General features: G+C 56.0%; 1 protein-coding gene across 1 annotated transcript in view; it reads right to left on the bottom strand.

Moving 5' to 3' along the window:
- ADCY1 (adenylate cyclase 1) overlaps nt 1–20189 on the bottom strand; it is a 112060-nt gene that overhangs the window by 63516 nt on the left and 28355 nt on the right. The window contains exons 3-4 of the mRNA XM_047850384.1: nt 14992–15110; nt 9897–10008 (exon numbers count right to left, since the gene is read on the bottom strand). Coding sequence (XP_047706340.1) covers nt 9897–10008; nt 14992–15110 — 231 coding nt within the window. The remainder of the gene's footprint in view (nt 1–9896; nt 10009–14991; nt 15111–20189) is intronic.

Here is a 20189-nt window from a genome sequence, read left to right as displayed (position 1 = left end):
CCTTCCTTGGAGACTGTCCTCCAACTCGAAGCCTCAGTGCCCGCCCGCCGGCCCACCGCAGGGCCAGGGCAGGGACACAGCCGGGAACAGACTGGGGGAGTGAGAAACTGACACTTGGTCTTGTTATTCCAATCTCAAATGTCCTGGCTTTTGTCAGCCAGCTTGAGAGACAGAAAGGTATCTTTTGCTGACTTTGGTGTGTTTTGATTTAAAATCTTCCCAGTGGTTATTGGAAGCTGGCACCTGGAGCCAGAGCCCAAGCCTTAAAGAAGGAGGCAGAACGCCAGGAGAAATGGAGGGGGGAAGCTGGAGAGCCCCGAGACCCTTAACCTGCAGCTTCCAGGCCGAGGAGGGACGGGAATGGCCGGTGACACCAGAGGGGCCGCGGGGGGATCCAGGTAGGAAGGTCTCATGCTTAGCTTGCCAGGGGTGGTCTGCAACGTCGAGGACAGGCTCTGACCCGCCAGCCCTGCCTAGCAGGCAGCTGTGGGGGCCTCGGGGGGCAGGGACCCAAAATCTAAGGGGTGGCTGTTGCTGAGAAGCAGCAGAAATAACCACTTGCTTCAACCTCCATGCACCCTAAACCATCCCTACGGTTCCCTTTGGCCCTTCTGTGCCAGCCGCTGGGTCAGAGGGTCCTGCTCTCCCAGAGCCTGCGCCCGCTGGGAGGGACCGCACGGGAGTGGTAGTGTTGAGGCCATCAATGCACAGACACATGTCCTGCAGCGGGGCGGCCGCGCCAGCCCAGCGCCCTCCTCTGCAGCCCCAGATGGGCCCGAGGAGGCACCGTGCCCACTGAGGGCAGCGCCCAGCAGCAGACGGTCACTGGTGCGCACTTGCTCCCAGGAGCTGGTGCCGAGAGGAGCGTCCGAGGGCATGCAGCGGGACACCTGACCTCGCAGGCGGGTGGCCCTCCCTGCACATCTCATTCTGGGGTCTGCACTGAGAGACCAAGCCACACAAATGCTGTACATACGTAAAGAAAGAAACCTGAAAGCAGCGATGCCTGAAAACCAAAACCAGAATGAAATAAAGCTCAGTGTGAGCACATCGGGAGCGTGACCGCACACACAGCTGTTCCAAGAGGTGGAGGCCTGTGTCTAATGGGACGTCATCCAAAAACAAAACAAACGGAGACATCTCAGACTGCATGCAGCGGTCCTGTGGGTGCTCCCCGGGGCAATGATGCTCTGAACCGACTACACAGATGCACAGGAGAGCGAATGGTGTTGATGGTCCGTGGGATTTCCAGCTTTGGGGAAACAGACACAGGTCAAAATGAAAGGAGCAAGTCATCCAGCAAGTGAGTTGGAAACATCAGTACGAACTCAGAATTTGTTCTTACTCTTCTGGAAAGTGAGAAGCTAACGATCTCCTGTGAGATCCCAGAGTAGGACCTGGAAAACCACTTCCTGCCGGAAGGAAGCGGGGCTCCCGGAACCACAGACGGCTCGCTGTGCCTCAGGCTGGGCTGGGGGGCGGATCCTGTCCAGAGTGACAATGGCAGGGCAGTGCCTGCTGACGGGATGCGTGCATCAGAAGTAAGAACACACAGACTGGGTCAGGCACACCCAGTTTCTACACGACTGCGGCTTCCCAGTAACAGAATGGAGAAGCAGGAGAGAAGAACCCCCCGCCCGACCTTGGCGGGCTCTAGGGCACTGATTCCTCGAAAATTGATCAGTGCCAAGACTCAACCGTTTACTGTTTTTGAGGATAACCAATTAGCTGGCGTGTGAATGTTCTTGTTTTTTAAAGAATCATGAGTGAATCGGCGCAGGAAAAAGGACAGAATTAAAAAACCATGTGGCCCAAATCCCACTGAATTGCCAGCCAGGACAGCTGTCATGGCACCCCTGGTGTGACGTCACGGGGAGCAAGTGGCAGGTGGGTCGCACAGGCACCACGGGAACACCTGGGGCAGGAACTACCCAACCCCGGCCCAGGAGGCCCACAGGCTCCGGGGAGGTGACAGATGGGGGGAGCACCTGGCATCCATGTCCTGCGGGAGCCACCCTGAACAGTTTGTTAGCGCTGACATCCGAGGGCCACAGGCATGTTCCCCGTTTTCTAGTTCCTGTGTCCTGCGACGGACGTGTAGAGGCCTTGCCGAGGAACTCCTGCTTGTTCTACTCCGCCAACCCCAAGGGTCAGGAGCCCATACCCCCACGTCCACCACATGCCCTCACACTCTGGCCATGACCCCACTGTGTCACCCAGGCCAGGCACCAGACAGCAGGGGACATCCCAGAGCCCAGGGTCCACATCTCCCAGACTGTCTGACCCTGCCGTGCCCCTCCTCTCAGGGACTGTGGGGCTGCTGTGACAAACGGCATCAGGCCCTGTGCCATGGGTTAGCCCAGACACATGTCCCCCTCACCCATATCCTGCCTGGCCCTCCAAGGGCAATACGCACGAGTCAACAAGTAGGTGACACGGCCCAGCAGGAGTCAGAGCCACTGCACCTGCAGTCTCCTGGGCGGGTGACCAAGGTGTCCTGGTGGCCAAGTCGGGCTCATGGGAAGGACTGCCAGCCAAGGCTGTGAGCACGAGGTGAGGGACGTCCAGGACCAGACAGAGGGTACAGAGGGGTACGTCAGCTGCCGTCCAGAGGGGGTTGTGGGTGCCAGAGTGGGGCCTGCTGTATCGTCTCTACCTTTGTGCACATGTGAAATTCCCGTAAACAAGTTCTACAGGCCCTTGAGGGCAGGGCTGGGTCTGACTTGTACAGGCTGCACCCCATCACCTAGAGGGGTTCAGTACACAGCAGGCCAGCAGCACACACGGTAGGTCAGCTCTGCACACAGTAGGCCGGCTCCACAAACAGTGGGCACTCCACAGTGAGCACTATCTCCTCCGTGCCACTGGGGGAATGTTCCTTCACACCACAGGCGGGGCTGCCGTCCAGGCCACCCTGCCTCCCCCTGCACCTCCCCCCGCATGCCCAGGAGCTACGCGCTCAGCTGCAGGTTGCGGGGCTCTGCACACCTTCCCAGGAGGAGCCACCACAGGTGCTGAGTGGACGTCCCCTCCCAGAAGGAACCAGCGTGAAGCCACAGCCGTGGGCCTCATCTCTGTACACAGAAGCAAACGCAACAGAAACCACCGGTCGAGTGATTCTGGGGAGAAGGACCCCAAGGCCCCTGCTGACACCCGCCAGCCAGGCGGTGATGGTCACAGCCCAGGGAGAGCCTGGAACCTTCTCCCAAAAAGGACACATGCGGGTGCGTGGGAGCGGGTTTCTACAGACGGCCAGAAACAACAGTCTCTTCAGAATTCCAAACACCTACTGGTTTTCCAGAAAGCAATATTTCCTGCTAATTAAGTTACAATTAAAGAAACCCAGGCTCGTTATTAACAATGCAGGAAGCTCAAAAAAAGTAAAACGTGTGACTCCGCAAAAACTGCAGTCATTCTGGACCTCCCCTCCGCCCAGCGCTCCCTACAGCGTGTCCCCTCCCTCCCCCAGTGCTCCCCCACGGCATGTACCTGCATGTGCACACACGTTCTGGAAGGGGGGTTCTGCGCCACGCTCGTCCAAATGCAGAGCCTCGCCCTTGGGTCGGTCTCTCAAGTGGAGCACGGATGATACATGTGCTGCCTCCTTCCTCAGGATGGCGGCTCCGAGTCCTGGCCACACGCGCTAGGCTCCTGCCTCCCTCCTGGGCTGGAGGGTCCAGATGGACCCCTCGACACCACCCCCGCCCACATGCAAGCCCGGCTGCTGAGAGCACAGCGAGCAGGCGAACACGCCCCAGTCCCACGGCGGGCAGCTCGGAGCGGCGCCCGGGACGAGGGAGTCCAAGCGGCAGAGAATCGCGGGCCGTCGGTCTCCTCACGTTTCACAGGCCACAAAACCCAGGCTCTGGCCCCTGGATGGAGCCCAAGGGAAGCCTGAGGAGGAGGACGGACGGGGGCAGGAAGGATGGACCTGAGCACACACGCCAGTGAGCTCTGGCTCTTGACGGCTTCGTCCAAAACCCACAGAGTGACACAGAGGGCAGAACGGTAATGCGCCAACACGCGCATGACAGTCTCTGAGCAAGTGCGGGTGGAGCCAGACAGACAGACGGTGCTGAGAGCCTTTCTGGTGTGCTGCTGCCTATGGCCGGGGTCGCACCCTAGGTGCCGTCCTGTCTTCCCTCACAATCCCCAGCACGAGGCCCCGTGCACCCCTGCCCCGGCCCCGAGCATCCCCACCCTAGCCCCACACATCTCTGTCCACTCTGCACGCCCTGCCCACTCCAAACACCCCCATCCTGGCCCCATGTACCCCCGCCCCGGCTCTGAACACCCCTGTCCGCTCCACGCACCCCCATCCCAGCCCCACAGACCCCCGCCCCGGCCTCGGGCACCCCCATCCCACTCTCAGGTGTCCAGTCCTGTGGGTCACTCCCACAGCATGCACATCGGGGACGATGCAGACTGGCCCAGCCCAGGGCCGGGGTCCCCGGTGAGGGCCCACCTGCAGACACAGCGCACCTGCAGGAAGGCCCAAGTCCGGAAAGGAAAGGCCTCTTCGGCCATCCAACCTCGCTAACCGCCCGCTGGCTCGTGTGCAAATCAGCCCCCTTGCCCCGGTGTACCACCTACGTTGTCCTAAATCCCAGCGTGTCCCCTGTCACGGGCCAGGCACAGGCACCTCAGGGCTGAGAACTTACAACAGTATAACAAGGTCTGGCTGGAAACAGTCCCCAGACAGGGCCTCAGGGCCATGACCCAAACTCAGGACCGTTGTCCTTGCCTGTGCGGGGAGCAGACTGGGACTCGGGCCTCTGCAGCGGGCACAGCGAGACCCCAGGCCACCCTGGAGCTCAGGAAGGAGGGACATCGGCTTCGGCTGGCTGTTCGCTTTCTGTGGCTGTCAGCCGTGGACGAGGGGTAAAGGCCAGCCACTACGGAGACCAAGGCAAATATGTGCTCACTGTGAGTCTAACTGCCCAGCAGGGACCTTCGTGAGGACAGACATGCTGGGTGGCAGCGTGTGAGTTTCCCAGCACACCGGCAGGGGTCACTGCCTCCTGCACACCAGGCTCTGACACACATGCCACGTGATCTCAAGAGGGGCTCACGCACATTGGTGTGAAAATACATTAAACAAATACTTGGCACCATCGATGCCCAAAACAAGAGACTGACAATTCTCAGCTGCCAGGCATGACTTTGATGGGGCGGAGGGTCCACACTGAACTTCCAGAGAGGGAAACATAACCCCTGAAACCCACGCCGTGCCGGATGGACAGATGGGTGGTCCCACCTCACAGGAGACAAGGCCGGTGACCGTACAAGTTCAGCATCAGAAACCATCCAGAATGACGGAAAAGGAAAAAGAGCCCCAAATTAAAAAGGATCGTCAGTGGGCTGTCCAAAACCCACAGAGTGACACAGAGGGCAGAACGGTAATGCGCCAACACGCGCATGACAGTCTCTGAGCAAGTGCGGGTGGAGCCAGACAGACAGACGGTGCTGAGAGCCTTTCTGGTGTGCTGCTGCCTATGGCCGGGGTCGCACCCTAGGCGCCGTCCTGTCTTCCCTCACAATCCCCAGCACGAGGCCCCGTGCACCCCTGCCCCGGCCCCGAGCATCCCCACCCTAGCCCCACACATCTCTGTCCACTCTGCTGGGTGCCTTTCTGTCAAGAAAGATCCAGATCACGTCAAGATCCAGATGCGGGCAAACCAGGGTCCCCGAAGGAAGGGGGAGAAGCATAAAGAGTGTCTGACGGCTTTCTCCCCGAAACGACGAAACTGTAAACCTACCGATGCAGGAGGCTCGATAAACCACAAGCCCAACAGCCATGAAGAAAACCACACGGAGTCACGTCAAGATCGAACTGCTTCCAACCAGCCGCCAAGAGAATGTCTTACGAGCAGAGAAAAAAGACGTCTTTCACGTGTTCGGACAGAGGAGCCGGGTGCAGTGGGCAGGTTCCCGCTGAAAACACACAACCGAGCAAGCACCTGCTGGCCCACCGTTCTGCAGACGGTGAAAAGAAATTCTAAAAAGTCAAGGCCAGATGAAGACTTATCTCAGAAATAAGAGACAGAGAAGACGGGTTGCCGGCCCACCATGCAGGAAGCACGGGAGGAAGTCCTGTGGTAGGAGGAAAGCATGGCCACGTGGGCATACCCACATGGCCCAGAGCCACAGAAACAGAACCACGTAAAGAGATACACACCCCTGCTTGTGACCCATTTCTGCAAAAGAGAACAGTCTGTGGGAACAAACAGGGTAACAATGCAGGGCTGAGCTACAGGAATCAGCCACAGACCCCAACGCAGGCCCAGCGACATGGTGAACCGTTATGATCCAAGAGCCCACAAAGACACTCAGGCAGGGTCACACAAGACACTCAGCAAACCCACAAAAGGGCAGAAAAGGGGAAACCAACAAAAAACAGATGGAATGAACCAAAACTGGGACAGACTCAACCTGCCACACCGACAGCACAGCCAGCGACCGCCGACCATCAGATTCGATGTAACTTAAGGTGCAAACAGGCTGGAAAAAAAAAGGGAGGGAAAAAGCCATGCCTCCTGATGATAATCGAAGGAAAGCTGGAACAGTTACGTTAACATAGGACAAGCTCAGATTTCCAGGTAAACAGGTCATGTCTTTATTTTTTTTTAACGTTTGTGTATTTCTGAGAAAAAAAAACAGAGCATGAGCAGAGAAGGGGCAGAGACAGAGGGAGACACAGAGTCTGAAGCAGGCTCCAGACTCCAAGCTGTCAGCACAGAACCAGATGTGGGGCTCAAAATCACGAACTCGATCGAGATCATGACCTGAGCAGAAGTTGCTTAACCAACTGAGCCACTCAGGCGCCCCTAAAGAGGTCATTTCTTAACGAAAATAGAGTTAATTCCTCAAGAGGACCCAAGATCCCTAAATGTTTACAAATCGAATAGCAGAGCTCGAGAGCATAGGATGCAGAATGGGCAGGACTGAAGGGAAGCAGACGAATCCATAACTACGTCAGGGAGCCCGATGCCCCCGCTCGGTGATGGAGGAAATGAGCAGCCAGGACGTGAGCAGAGACGCAGAGTAAGGTGGTGAGGTGACCACCTGCCAGCCCCGGCCACGCGCACACAACTCTCCAAAACACAAGATCGTGCAGGAGCGGGTGCACCTCGCTGCTCAGTCACTGGAGGAGACCACGTCCTGAACCACACGTGTAAGACGACTCCAATTCCCTGAAAAGTACTGTTCTCTGACCACTGGAGAATTAATTTGGAAGTCAAGAATAGAAAGGCCTTTGGAAAATCCCGCAAAAAAACATACCTCTAAGTAAGCCACAGGTCTAACGAAGATTAAAAGGAAAACCAGAAAAGTATTTTGAGCTGAGTGAAAACAAGAACACAACGTTTCAGTAACTCGGGGAAGCCGCCTCGGCAGCACACCCGGGCAGTTCGCGGCACCAAATGTTCACGCTGGAAGGGGAGAAAGATCCCGATCGGTGGTCTCAGCTTCCACCCCACGAGGCTACAAAAACAAGAGCAGAAGAGAACCAAGGGAAGCAGAAGAAACACAATAAGAAACATCAGAGAGGAAACCCGTAACAGAAAAACAGAGAGATCATTGAAACCAAAAGCCAGTTCGTCAAGAAAACCACTACCACTGATAAACCCACAGCCAGAATGATGAGGGGAAAAGGGAAGACACCAATCACGACAGTCAGAAAAGGAAGAGATGTGTCATTACCGATTCTACAAACATCAAAAGGACGAGGAAGTTCTGTGAGCACCTTTATTCCACTCATCTAAATAACTGAGCTCGAGTGGACACATTCCTTAAAAGACTAAGACACAGGGCGCCTGGGTGGCTCACTCGGTTGGGCGTCCGACTTCAGCTCAGGTCACGATCTCACCGTCCATGAGTTCGAGCCCCGCATCGGGCTCTGGGCTGATGGCTCAGAGCCTGGAGCCTGCTTCCAATTCTGTGTCTCCCTCTCTCTCTGCCCCTCCCCCGTTCATGCTCTGTCTCTCTCTGTCCCAAAAATAAATTTTAAAAAACGTTAAAAAAAATTTTTTTTTAAAAAAGACTAAGACACAGAAAGCAACCTGACCAGCCTTACTTTGTAAAAATCGCATTTTTAAATGAAAACTTGCCCAAGGACAACTCCACGCCCAAATGGGTTCACTAGCAAATTCTGTCACACACTTGAGAAAAAATAACAATAGCAATTCTACAGAAGCTCTTCCAAAAAGTCGAACAGGAGGGGACGTGACCAAACACCCCCAGGACACCAGCGAGACGAGATCCCACATGAAGACAAGGGAAGACAAGAAAGCCACCAAACAGTGTCCTTCAGAAACCTAATGGGAAGACATCTAAACAAGATTTTAGCACATGTGTGCACACTCACACACGCACACCTTCACACACACACATTAACGCGTGTGTGCACACATGTACGTATGAGCTACATACACGTGCATGCACACAGGCCTGCACGCAACGCACTCACGTATACATACACGCTCACATGCGCGTACACACCCCACCACGTGTCGCACGGCCCACCAGCCATGCAGCTCTGACGGGTACAGTACACGCTGTCTACAGGGTGTACCCTTCCCGTGAAAGAAGTATTTAGCCAGCGTCCCAAACACAGGTGCATGTCCCGGTGAAAGAGCCACGTAGCGAATAAAGAGGCCCGTCTCTCACACACCAGCAAGACGGACAACCTAGAAGAAATGGATAAACCCCTGGAAACACACAACCTACCAAGCCTGAATCACAAAGAAACAGAAAATCTGACCAGACTTCTTTCCAGGAAGGAGGCTGAACCTGTGACCAAGAACCCTGCAACACACAAAAGCCCAGGACCGATGGCGTCACTGGTGAACTCTACCAAACATTACAGAACACCAATCCTTCCCAAATTCTTCCCCAAAACAGAAGAGAAAAGAAAGCTTCCAAATTCACTCTACAGAACCAGCATTACCCTAAAACCGAAAACAAGAGTTTTTGAAACAAGAAAAGACAACGCTGGCCAGTATCCCCAGTGAACGGAACACAAAAGTCCCCAAAAAGTATAGCAAACCTCTTCCCACAGTATGTTAAGAGAGAGGATCATTCAGTACGACCAAGTGGGATTTATTCCCAGGGAGACAAGGCAGGCGGATTGATATTCGCAGATCAATCAGCATGACACATCACATGAGCAAGAAAAAAGACCAAAGCCACAGGATCATCTCAGCAGAAAAAGCATCTGACAAAATTCACTGTCCCTTTCAGGATAAACTCTCTCAGCACAGGGGGTACAGAGGGAAGGCCACGTGGGACCCGCCTACAGCACACCTCGTCCCTGCAGGGAAGCCAGGAGAGTTTTCCCTCCAGGATCAGGAACCAGACAAGGAGACCCAGTCCTGCCGTGTCCCCTCAACAGGCTGTGAAGTTCCAGACGGGACAGTCGGGCACAAAAAGGGAACCCAAGGCGTCCAACTCAGAAAAGAAGTAAAACTCTCTCTCTCTGCAAATGACTTAATATCTACCCTAAAGACGCCACCAGGAACCTGCCAGAGCCAACAGATGACTTCAGTAGAGTTTCCGGAGGCAAATTTAACACACAAACCTGCTGTTGCACTAACAACGAACTCCTGGAGACATTGAGAAAACAATTGCACATACAACTGCATCAAAAACAATAAAATGCTGAGGAGTAAATTTAATGAACAAAAATAAGAAAGCAAGTCTTACGATCCGAGGAGACGTTTGGAATGTGTGACACCCCCAGAACAGGCCCAGGCCCCCCCCCACCAGGTGCGCCCTAGGTTGGGGTGCCCATACAAAGGGACAGTGATGTCACAGCTGGGGCGTAGGCCCTGCCTGGGCCAGGGTGACACTTACCGCAGCCAGTTCGTCAAACGGTGGGGGGCGGGGAGTGCGCTTACCGTGGCCAGTTCATCAAACTTGCCGAACAGCTCGTTGAGGAGCTTGACCAGCTCCTGTGCCGTGCACTGCGACGCCAGGCCCGTGAAGCCCACAATGTCCGCAAAGAGGATGCTGCAAGGAGAAGGCCCAGGCTGCCCCCTCCGTGGCCATGCGGGGCCCAGCTTCCCCAGCAGACGGCGACCCCTCCATGCACCCCAGAACCCACCTCCCTGCTTAGCCTCAGGGCGGGCTGGAGGGGAGGGTCCCACGTTCCCGCTTGATGGGCAGCAGCATGGGGGCTGGGGAGGGCGGGGGACGCCCTAACAGCCATACGGGGCCTGAACGCCAGGCCACCAGCTCCTGCTCACCCCCCAGTTCCACGGCCACCATGCCTGCGCCCAGCCCAGGGTGGCCCGTGACAGACTGTGGCCAGCGGCTGGTGAGCAGAGGAACATGCTGGTAAGAAGTGTGGCCCTCCCGCCGGCTGACATGGTGACAGGACATCAGCGTTGTTGGACCACCTGGATCCCTGCACCTCACGGAGGGGCCCGCTGGGTCTGCATCAGGGCAAGGACTCATCTTGCCGGGTCGGAGCCTCAGCGTGTGGGCGTCCGTTTACTGCAGAACTGGGTCCCATCCGTGCCCACCCGCCCGCACAGCCTCCTTCCTGGACACTGGACCATCATGAAGTGACCGGCAACACAGATGGGCCGTCGCTGTGAGTTTTGCTGGACACAGTTCTCGTCCATTCGTTCGGCCCTTGAACGTGCCACCCTGGCCTGCCCACCTCTAATGATCCTGGTGAGAAATCACTCATCGATCTTCCCCCCGCTCTTTGCCCCTCGTCTCTGGCTCTTACGATTTGCCTACGATGTGTCCAGGGATGGCTCTCTCTGCGTGTGTCCTACCTGAGCTTCGAGACATTGTGAGCCATATGTTTTTCAAATATTCTTTCTGCTTCTTTCTCTCTTTCCTCTCCTCTGGGACTCATTGCATGTGTGTTGCTGTGCTGTCCAGGGTACCTCAGGTCTCTGAGCCTCTGTTCCTTCCCCTTCACCCTTTTGTCATTCCGTTCATCGGGCAAGATATTTTCAATTGTCTTTCTTCAAATTCACCAATTCTTTCTTCAGCCTGCTCAAATCTGCTCAACATTGAGCCTCCCTAGTGAACTTCGTGTTTTATTTTTCAAATGTGGAATTTCTAATGTTTTTTCCATAATGTCTACCTTTGTATTGGTATTCTCCACTTGATGAGAAGTTATTCTCACGCTCACTCTTATTCAGACACAGTTTGTTCTTTGCACATATTTAAGATAGGTGGTTAAAGTTTCATCTGGGCTCCCTCAGGACGGCTTCTCTGGACGGCTTTTTGCATTCCCATGTGAGACACGGCTTTGTGTTTTCTTGCACGTCACATGTATTTTTATCGAAAAGTGGATTAATACGGTGTGACCACTCCGAAAATCAGAACCCCTTCCCACCTCAGGACTGGGGTTGTTACTGTTGCCGTTTATGTCGTTGTTTGATGACTTTTCTGAACAAATTCTGTAAAGTCTGTTTTCTTTCTCGTGTGGGGCCATTAAAGTCTGCACGGTTAGCGTGGCGGTCGGCCAGCAACTGGACGGGTTTCCTCACGTGCCCGGAAACAGTGAGTCTCTTGGTGTTGGAGGGTGGGCACTCGGCCAACTCTGTCTTGTTCTGCTCTTCCTGCTCGCACCCGGCCTCAAGGTCAGCCAGCGATGACAGACCGGACACCTCACGGTCTTTCCTGAGTGCGCACACGGCCCTACTACCCTCGTGTGTGGTCCTCTGGCTCCCAGAAGCATTCCCACAGCCTTTCAAAGCACCCGGCAGACCTCTCCTTCCCCAGTTTTTTAGCGCCCTGCTCCTGCCTCTGCCATTCTCACTGCCTCGGGCGGCTGTGAGGTTAAACAGTTACCACTGATTGTGGTTAACAAATGTCTCAGGGCAAAAGCTGCTCACACTGAGCGCTGAGTCAGGTCACATAGAGATAAGCCTGTGAAAAAGGTTTTGCAGGGAATTCCCAAACGGTCACGTAATGACAGCCCTCTGAGGGTTTTCAAGGCCCCAACCCCATTCTGTCCCCTCTGGTGGCTGTCAGCAGTCAGGTGTCAGGATGTGGCTGCAGGTGCTGCCTCTCAAAGCCATCACGGCGCTGAAGACAGCAGAACAGACACAAGAGATTCCGCATAGCTTTACTCTTCTTACCCAGATTGAGCTGTTTTTCTTCAATATACATTCCTGGACTCTTTTAAGAGTTTGCTTGATTTCCAGTGTGCTGACAACGTGGGCTCTGACAGTTTCTGTCAGCACTGTCATCGCTTCTACGGAAGAGAGGACGTTCAGATGTCCTTCCCCCCATCACTGATGGCATCAGTCGATTAGTTGTGAGTCGTGTGCTGACTGGGGATCTTAATCCCAGAGTGACGGGGAATCAGTGAGGGACTGTCACAAGGGTGGCGAGGAGGACAGAGCCAGGTTCACATCCAGGCTGTGGACTCTGATGCTGACGGAGGGTGGCTAGGGGCGCCGGGGCGGAGCCAGGGCCGGGCCCTCAGCTTCCTCTCCTGTCTCAGGACTGTCACACCTACAGCCGTCGGGAATGAGGCACCCACCAGGGTAGAGATTTTTCAGCCTCAAAGGGAAATGGTGATTTTCCACATTTGGCTTTGCTCTCCCAGGTCAGAAAAGAAGGAGGGGAAGGTATGTGGGCTCCCTGCTCCCTGCTGGCCCCCACCTGCTGCCCCAGGGCGTCCCTGACACCTGCCGCCTTCCTGCTGTGTGCACCTGCTCCACACCCCTCCCCCGGGCACCCCCCGCCCCACCCTGGGACTGCTCTGGTGGCCTGGTGCCAGCAGAAGGCTGGGGCCACGTGCCCCCCGTCGTTTCCCACCAAGGAGAGGCAGTGGGCAAACGGGAACGTCAGCAGCACCCAACCCAGGCCTGGCCCCGGCCCCACCACTCACTGGCTTCACTTTGCTGAACCTCAAATTTCTTCCCCTACAAGTGGGGGTGACCGTGTCCTGGCTGCCTGGGCCGGAATGCTGGCCCCACACACTGGGCGCTGCATCCTCCGCAGAGAACACGACTGGTCCCTCCTGAGAGACCCCGCAGTGGGAGTCAGCGTGTGGTGCTGGCAGCCTGGCTGGCACACAGGGATGGCTTGGGGGCCCGGTGGGGACGGGAGGGCAGCCGCAGGCCTTGGCTCATTCCAGGTGGGCTAGCACCTGCCTGAGGGGTCCCAGTCCACAGCACTCAAACAAACACAAGGGGCTTTATCCTTCTGTGTCTGCAGGGGCCCAGGGGCAGGGAGACCCGACACCAACACCCAGAAGACCCAGAAGAACACCGAGAAGGGAGAGAACGTCAGTGTTGCAACCACCACCGCCTGCCTGAGTGGCGCTTAGGTGAAGCGCAACGCTCAGCCAGTCCAAGTACCTAAAAGGATCACACGATTTAACAGGATAAAATTCTTTTTAATCGTGTCTTTTAAAACAAGGAAGCAAACCACGAGGGGCAAGCTGGTTCGCCTGAGGGCTCATTGTCCTCACCTGTAAAATGGGAACACTCTCTACCTCCTGGGGCTGCCACAAGAGCAACAGAGGTCTAGGCCACCCCAGACCCTGGCACCAAGGAGAATGACGCTCAGCTGTTAGCCCGACGTGGGCCAACTCCCACCCCAACGCCACTGCCCAAAGGGGGCTCAGGACAGAGTGCCGACCATCTCTAGCCACGCAGGACGTGGAGGGTGTGCAAGAGGGCCAGAGCAGCTGTGACACCGGTCACCTGCTCACCTGGGCCTCCCCTCCACTCCCTCCCCTCCTCCACCTTCTCCTCCTCCCCCTCTTCCTACACCTCATCCTCCCCCTCACTCCCCCTCCCCCTCCACCTCATCCTTGCCCTCCCCCTCCTCCCCCTCCCCCTACACTCCATCCTTCCCCTCTCTCTCCTCCCCCTTCCCCCTCCTCCACACCTCCCCCTCCCATATCCCCCCTCCCCCTCCTCCTCCTTCCCCTCCCCCTACACCTCCTTCTCTCCTCCCCCTCCCCTTCTTCCCTCATCCTTCCCCTCCCCTTCCTTCCCCTCCCCCTCCTCCCCCTACACCTCATCCTTCCCCTCCCCCTCCTCCCCTTACATCTCATCCTTCCCCTCCCCCTCCTCCCCCTACACCTCCCCCTCCACTTCATCCTTCCCCTCTCCCTCCTCCCCCTCCCTTCTCCCTCTTCCCCCTCTTCTTCCTTCCCCTCCCCTTTCTTCTATACCTCCCCCTCCCCCCTCCTGCTCACTCCCTTCCTCCCCCTCCCCCTCCCCTACACTTCATCCTTCCCCTCTCCCTCCTCCCCCTTCCCCTTCCTCCTACACCTCCCCCTCCCTTCTCCCCTCTCCCCCTCCTCCTCCTTCCCCTCCCCCTCCTCCTACACCTCCCTCCCTCCTCCCCCCTCCCCCTGTCCCTCATCTTTCCCCTCCCCCTCCACCTCATCCTTCCCATCCCTCTCATCCTCCCCCTCCTCCCATCCCCCTATACCTCATACTTCCCCTCCCCCTCCTCCCCCTACACCTCATACTTCCCCTCCCCCTCCTCCCCCTACACCTCCCCCTCCACTTCATCCTTCCCCTCTCCCTCCTCCCCCTTCCCCCTCCTCCTATACCTCCCCCTCCCTTCTCCCCCCTCCCCCCTCCTCCTCCTTCCCCTCCCCTTTCTTCTATACCTCCCCCTCCCCCCTCCTGCTCCCTCCCTTCCTCCCCCTCCCCCTCTTCCCCCTCCCTTCTCCTCCTCCCCCTCCCCCTCTTCCCTCTTCCCCCTACCCTCCCCTCCTCCTCCCCCTCCCCCTCCTCCCTCTTCCCCCCCCCTCCCTCTTTCCCCCTCCTCCTTCCTCTCCCTCCCTTCTCTCCCCTCCTCCCCCTCCTCCTACACCTCCCCTCCCCCTCCTCCCTCTTCCCCCTCCCCTCTCCTCCCCCCTCCTCCTTCTCCTCCTCTCTCCTCCATCTTCCCCCCTCCTCCATCTTCCCCCCTCCCCCCTCCCCCTCCTCCCCCCTCCTCCACTTTCACTCAGTGCCCCAAAGCCTACCATTGCCAGGACAGTGCCAGCCCTACCTCACGTTGTCATGCCGCTGGATGTAAATCTTGTGGAAAATCCTCTCGGGGGGCTTCAGGAAGTCCTCCTTCATCTCCATGGCAACATTCCGGGGCAGAAGGCTCATGAGCAGCCGCTCCTGGACAGGGGAGACGGGCCCGCGTGATACAGCAGGGGCCTCCTGCGAGACCCGTCACCGCACCAAGGTCTCTGCTGAGCCCTGCATGGGGGCTGCAGACCTTGCCTGGCCCCTGAGTCCCAGAGGGTCATGCCCAGGCCTGGACAGTCATCGCACAAGTAACTGCTCCCAGAGGGCTGGAAAAGCGCCAATATCGCCCCCAGAAAACACAGCCCCCCCCCCCGGCCCCCCCCACCCGTTCTTCGTGCCCATACGCCCATGTGCCCTGGCTTCACTGAGCAGGGGTCAAGGGGGCGGGGGACACCACTGCCTCCAAGTAGGACGGCCCGGCCTCACTCCCCACCCCACCGCCCAACACGGCCCTGAGAGGGGCCTCGAGACAGGCTGCGAGGGCCCGTCTCCCAGGACAAAATGGTCCCCTCACCTCTCAGAGATAAGCAGCGTGGCCCATTGCCCTGGCCTTGCCTTCTGGTTTCTCCCTTCCCTGCGGGGCTCCGATGTTTCTTTCCCCACAGAGAATGGAACAAACGTCTAGGCTTTTCCAGAGGAGCCCGCTGCTCCAGGGCCTCAGTTTCCTCATCCAGACTGCCTGTGTTCCCCGCCCTGCCTGACCTCTCCCCACTGGCCCCCGACCAGCCGCCACACCCGAGGCCCATCCCTGTCCTCCTCACCCCCCTTCCCACCCTGCTTCGGAAAGCAGACAGATCAGAGTTTAAATCCCGCACAGAGTTAGGTGGCACAGCCTGCTTCCGAGGGCAAACGCGGCCTGAGAGGGGGCAGAAGAAGCCTGCCTCCTGTTCCGTCCCTGCGGCCCAGCTCCCCCTAGCCCCCCAGCCCCTCGGCCGTGGCCTGTCCCATCAACAGGAACTCTGGCAAAGCCCTCGGGCACCTGAACCACCCCCAGCCCAGAGCAGGCAGCCGGGTCCCCCCCCCACCAACCAGGCCCTGGATCCCCTCCACTCTACAGTGTGTGAGGCCACGTCCCTGACTGCAGCAGCCACAGTCCCGTGCGACCACCTCAGGAGGACCATTGAAGCAGCAGTGACAGCAGTCACAGAGCCCAGCAGACCTCTGGGGCTGGGAGGGCTTCATCACCCCTCTCGCTCCAGACTCCACAGAGCAGGGCACATGTCCAGGAAAAGGTACTGCAGGCCCTTGCAAAGTCCCCCCAGGTAATGTGTCTCCATGTAGACTTCCAGGGGGAAGGCCAGACCCGGCGCCGGGAGGTCCCGCGTGGAGCTAAGCCTGTGTCAACAAGGCCTGTCATGGTCCTGGCCCTGGAGCCTGTGCCCGAGCCCTGTGTCCTGAGCGAGGCCCGGCGCCACCCCGAGGCCAACCCACGCAGCTGCTGACTGGACAGACTCCGATGCAGAAGAGGGACATCGCAACAGTGCCACAGCCCGTGGCCACTCTCGACATTTGGTCACCTGGGGAGATGGGCCTCGGAGGGGACACAGAAATGTCCAGGCTGAGCCTGCGAGCACAGCCCCAGGGACAAAAAGGCCGCCGCCCGGGCTGTGGGAGCGGGTATGTGCCCAAGGCCTGGCCGGGTGGACGCCGACCCCTTCCTTAGCTGAGGGGCCGCTGGGGTGAGGCCATGTGGGAGGTGGGGGAGCTCGGGCAGGGGCTCACTTGGGCCACCACAGGGGCAGCAGCAGCAGCAGCAACATGAGGACACCCGGAAGCTTCTGGAGATGCCCCGAGGCACGAGGCGGGGAAACACAAGGAGCCAGACACCACGGAAGGCCACCCACGGAAGGCACCAAGAACACAGGGCAGCTCGCATTCTCTCCGGGGAAGGCCCGGCGTCACAGGCCCCACACCTCTGGGCCCCCTGGGTGGCCAAGCCACATCCAGGGACTCAGTGGGCACTACCCCCAAGTGCCCTGCAGGAGGGTCCCTGGAAAGGACGGCAATGTGGCCCGGCATCCCTGCTCTGCCCCTCGGATGGTCGGTTCGGCCCTAGCCAAACCCCATCCTGTCACAGAGACTGGGCGGCAGGTGCTCTGAGAAGGGCTGCAGCGCCGCGGGGCCCCACTCCCCACCACACTTGCCACACCTCTGGGTGTGCTCAGGTCCCTCACCTGCACCTACAACGGGACGGAAGGAGGACCCGGAAAGGCAGAGACAGGAAAGACGTGGTGCCAGGTGCTGGGTGTTGGGAGAGATGCCAGGGTAGAGCCGGCCACTGTCCCCAGAGCCCTTCTCCACCCCTAGCACAACTGTCTAGCCCCTTACTGATACCTAGGCCTGATGACCTGAAATACACACTACATCATCCAGCCTCCCACTGTGGCCAGATGTGGCCAGTGAGATAGGGTCCAAATGGCCACGTCAGAGCTTCTGGAATGTTCCTTATAGACAGCCTGTCTGTTGCTGGGGATATAGGCATGATGGCTGGATCTCTACCTGCCATCTTGATTAATGAGGATGAGGTCCCCGCATTAGCATGGCAGACCAGTTACCAGAGGAGACTGGGTGGTAAGGGCTGTGTGGGTCAGCTCTGCCACATTAGCCATAAGGGGCTTCCCTGCAATCTACATATGAGGGGACAGGAATGCTCTCGCTTGCATAAGCCATTGTCACAGGAAATGCATTTCCCACCAAAGGCTAGGCATTAGCCCAGCTCCCCCGCGAGATTAATGAGCCGACACACATAACCAAGAGGGAGAGCGCACAACCTTTCCCACAGGGAGCAGAACGCCATCTGGCAAGTTCAAGCACCCATCCCCAGTTAAAAACAGCAAAACCTCGGACAAAGTCACTCCCTGACATCATACGGATCCTCCCTGAAATCCACATCCAGTCTCAAATGAAGCCCTAAAGCCCCAAGCAGCAACAACACGGCTTCAGAAGCAGACAACACTGATACGTTCTAAGCAGCAAAATAAAATACGAGGCCAGAAATCAAAGGGACAAATTTATGAATACGGATCATACAAAGTATCCCAGCCTCCTACAAACTTTGGTACACTTATCTCGGCTATCAAAATGTGACTTAAAATATGCGTATGCTTCTTTAAAAACATTCGATATGTACGTAACTGTTGTGAGGACCCTGCTTCCAGGAGACACACAAGTACTTTCCAGACTCCCCACTCCCACCCCCGCTAGTGCACTGAAGTCCCGGGTACCACACGTGAAAGGCATCAGAAGACTCTGAAAGGCATAGGGAAGGAGGCACAGACGTGGGGACCAAGAAGCAGCTCAGAGGTAAGGCCTCGGTCTCTCAATTTGCCACGTACCCCAGACTGAGCGCTGGAGCTGGGGTGGCCCAGAAATGCCCCCAGCAGGCATCATAGCATGCTCCCCAAAACCCAGCTCTCTCCGGCCAAAGGACCAGGATGGGGGTGGCCACACGGGAAGAAAACCATAGACAGCAATCACCCTACTCCAGGCAGACCGCCAAAACTTGCACACACCTCCACTCTCCGCCAGCTGTGAGGGGGGCACCAACCACACAAGGGTACCAGGAACCTGGCCCTTCTGGCTGGGAGCACACACACCCTGCTGCTTGGAGTCGGGGCAGACTGAGAGCTCACGAATCCCAACAGAGGCCCGTCGTGCAGCCCCTCCTGAAGTATCAAGGTGGCAGCCCCTCCCTGGCAAGCCACATCGCGGAAACCCAGCCAAAACACAAGGGCCAAACAAAGACCCAGACTCTCACACATAATACCCCAGCATCCAGGTTCTGATCAAGAACCAGAACATTCTCAACAAATGAATGAAAACAACCCACAGACAACAGCACCAAGATTAACAGAATAGTTAGAATAGCTAACAACATTTGAAAATAGCTATTGTAAGAATAATTTAACAAATAACCACAAACACGCTTGAAAAAATGAAAAAACAAAAACAAAAACAAAAAACCTCCAGCAAAGAAATAGAAGATGCAGAAGAGAATCAAATGGAAATTTTAGGGGCATCTGGGTGGCTCAGCTGGTTAAGCATCTGACCTCGGCTCAGGTCATGATCTCACAGTTTGTGGGTTCAAGCCCCGCATCGGACTCTGTGCTGACAGCTCGGAGCCTAGAGCCGGCTTTGTATTCTGTGTCTCCCTCTCTCCCTTTGCCCCTCCCATGCTCACACTCTGTCTGTCTCTGTCTCAAAAATAAATAAATGTTAAAAAAAATTTTTTTTAATGAGCAGAGAATTTGATTATACATTTCTCCAAAAAGACACATAGATGGCCAACAGGTGCATAAAAAGATGCCCATCATTAATCATCAGGGAAATACAAATTAAAACCATAGTGAGATATCACCTTATACTGAAGAAACACATCCCAATTCATTATAGAAAGTTAATATTATCTCACACCAAAACCGGACCAAGACTAAAAGAAAACTACAGACTAATGTCCCTAAAAAACATGGAAGTAAAAACCCTTAACACAATATTAGCGTGTCAGCAATACATACCAACAACTGACCCAAATTTCATCAGGAGACACACCATAACCAGTCCAATATTGAAATATCAATCAATGTTATACACCATATCAACATACATAGAATAAAAGTCACATATCTACACTTGTGGCAAGCATAGCATAACCATACACGTGTCAGATCACTATGTTCTATACCAGAAATTAACGTAACATTGTACATATGCTGTTGCACACTGTAGTTACACTGCAATTATAATCTATACTCAAATTTAAAAAACGTTTTAATCACATCGCAATTTATTCAGAAAAAGAATTTGACGAAATTCAACATCAATTCCTGATGAAACAAACACTCAGAAAAATAGGAAGAGAGGGTAACTTCCTCATCTTGATAAAGAACCACCAGAAAAAGCCTACAGCAAATATCACACTTAATGGTGAAACCCTAAACGCTTTTACCAGGAGCAAGCCAAGGATGTCTGCTTTTCCCACTTTTATTCAACACATAGCACTAGAAAGTACAGTGCATGAAACAAGGTAAAAAGGAAATAAAAGGCATACATATTGGAAAGAAGAAATAATACTACAAATATTTGCAGATAACCTGATGGTCCATATAAGAAATGTGAAGGACTCTGCAAAACCATACCAAAGTAAAACATCAAAAGAACAAAAATAATAAC

Source organism: Prionailurus viverrinus, chromosome A2 (genome assembly GCF_022837055.1).
Source record: "Prionailurus viverrinus isolate Anna chromosome A2, UM_Priviv_1.0, whole genome shotgun sequence".
NCBI lineage: Eukaryota > Metazoa > Chordata > Mammalia > Carnivora > Felidae > Prionailurus > Prionailurus viverrinus.
Note: the sequence above shows the minus strand (reverse complement) of the source record. Positions and strands in the feature narration are given on the sequence as shown.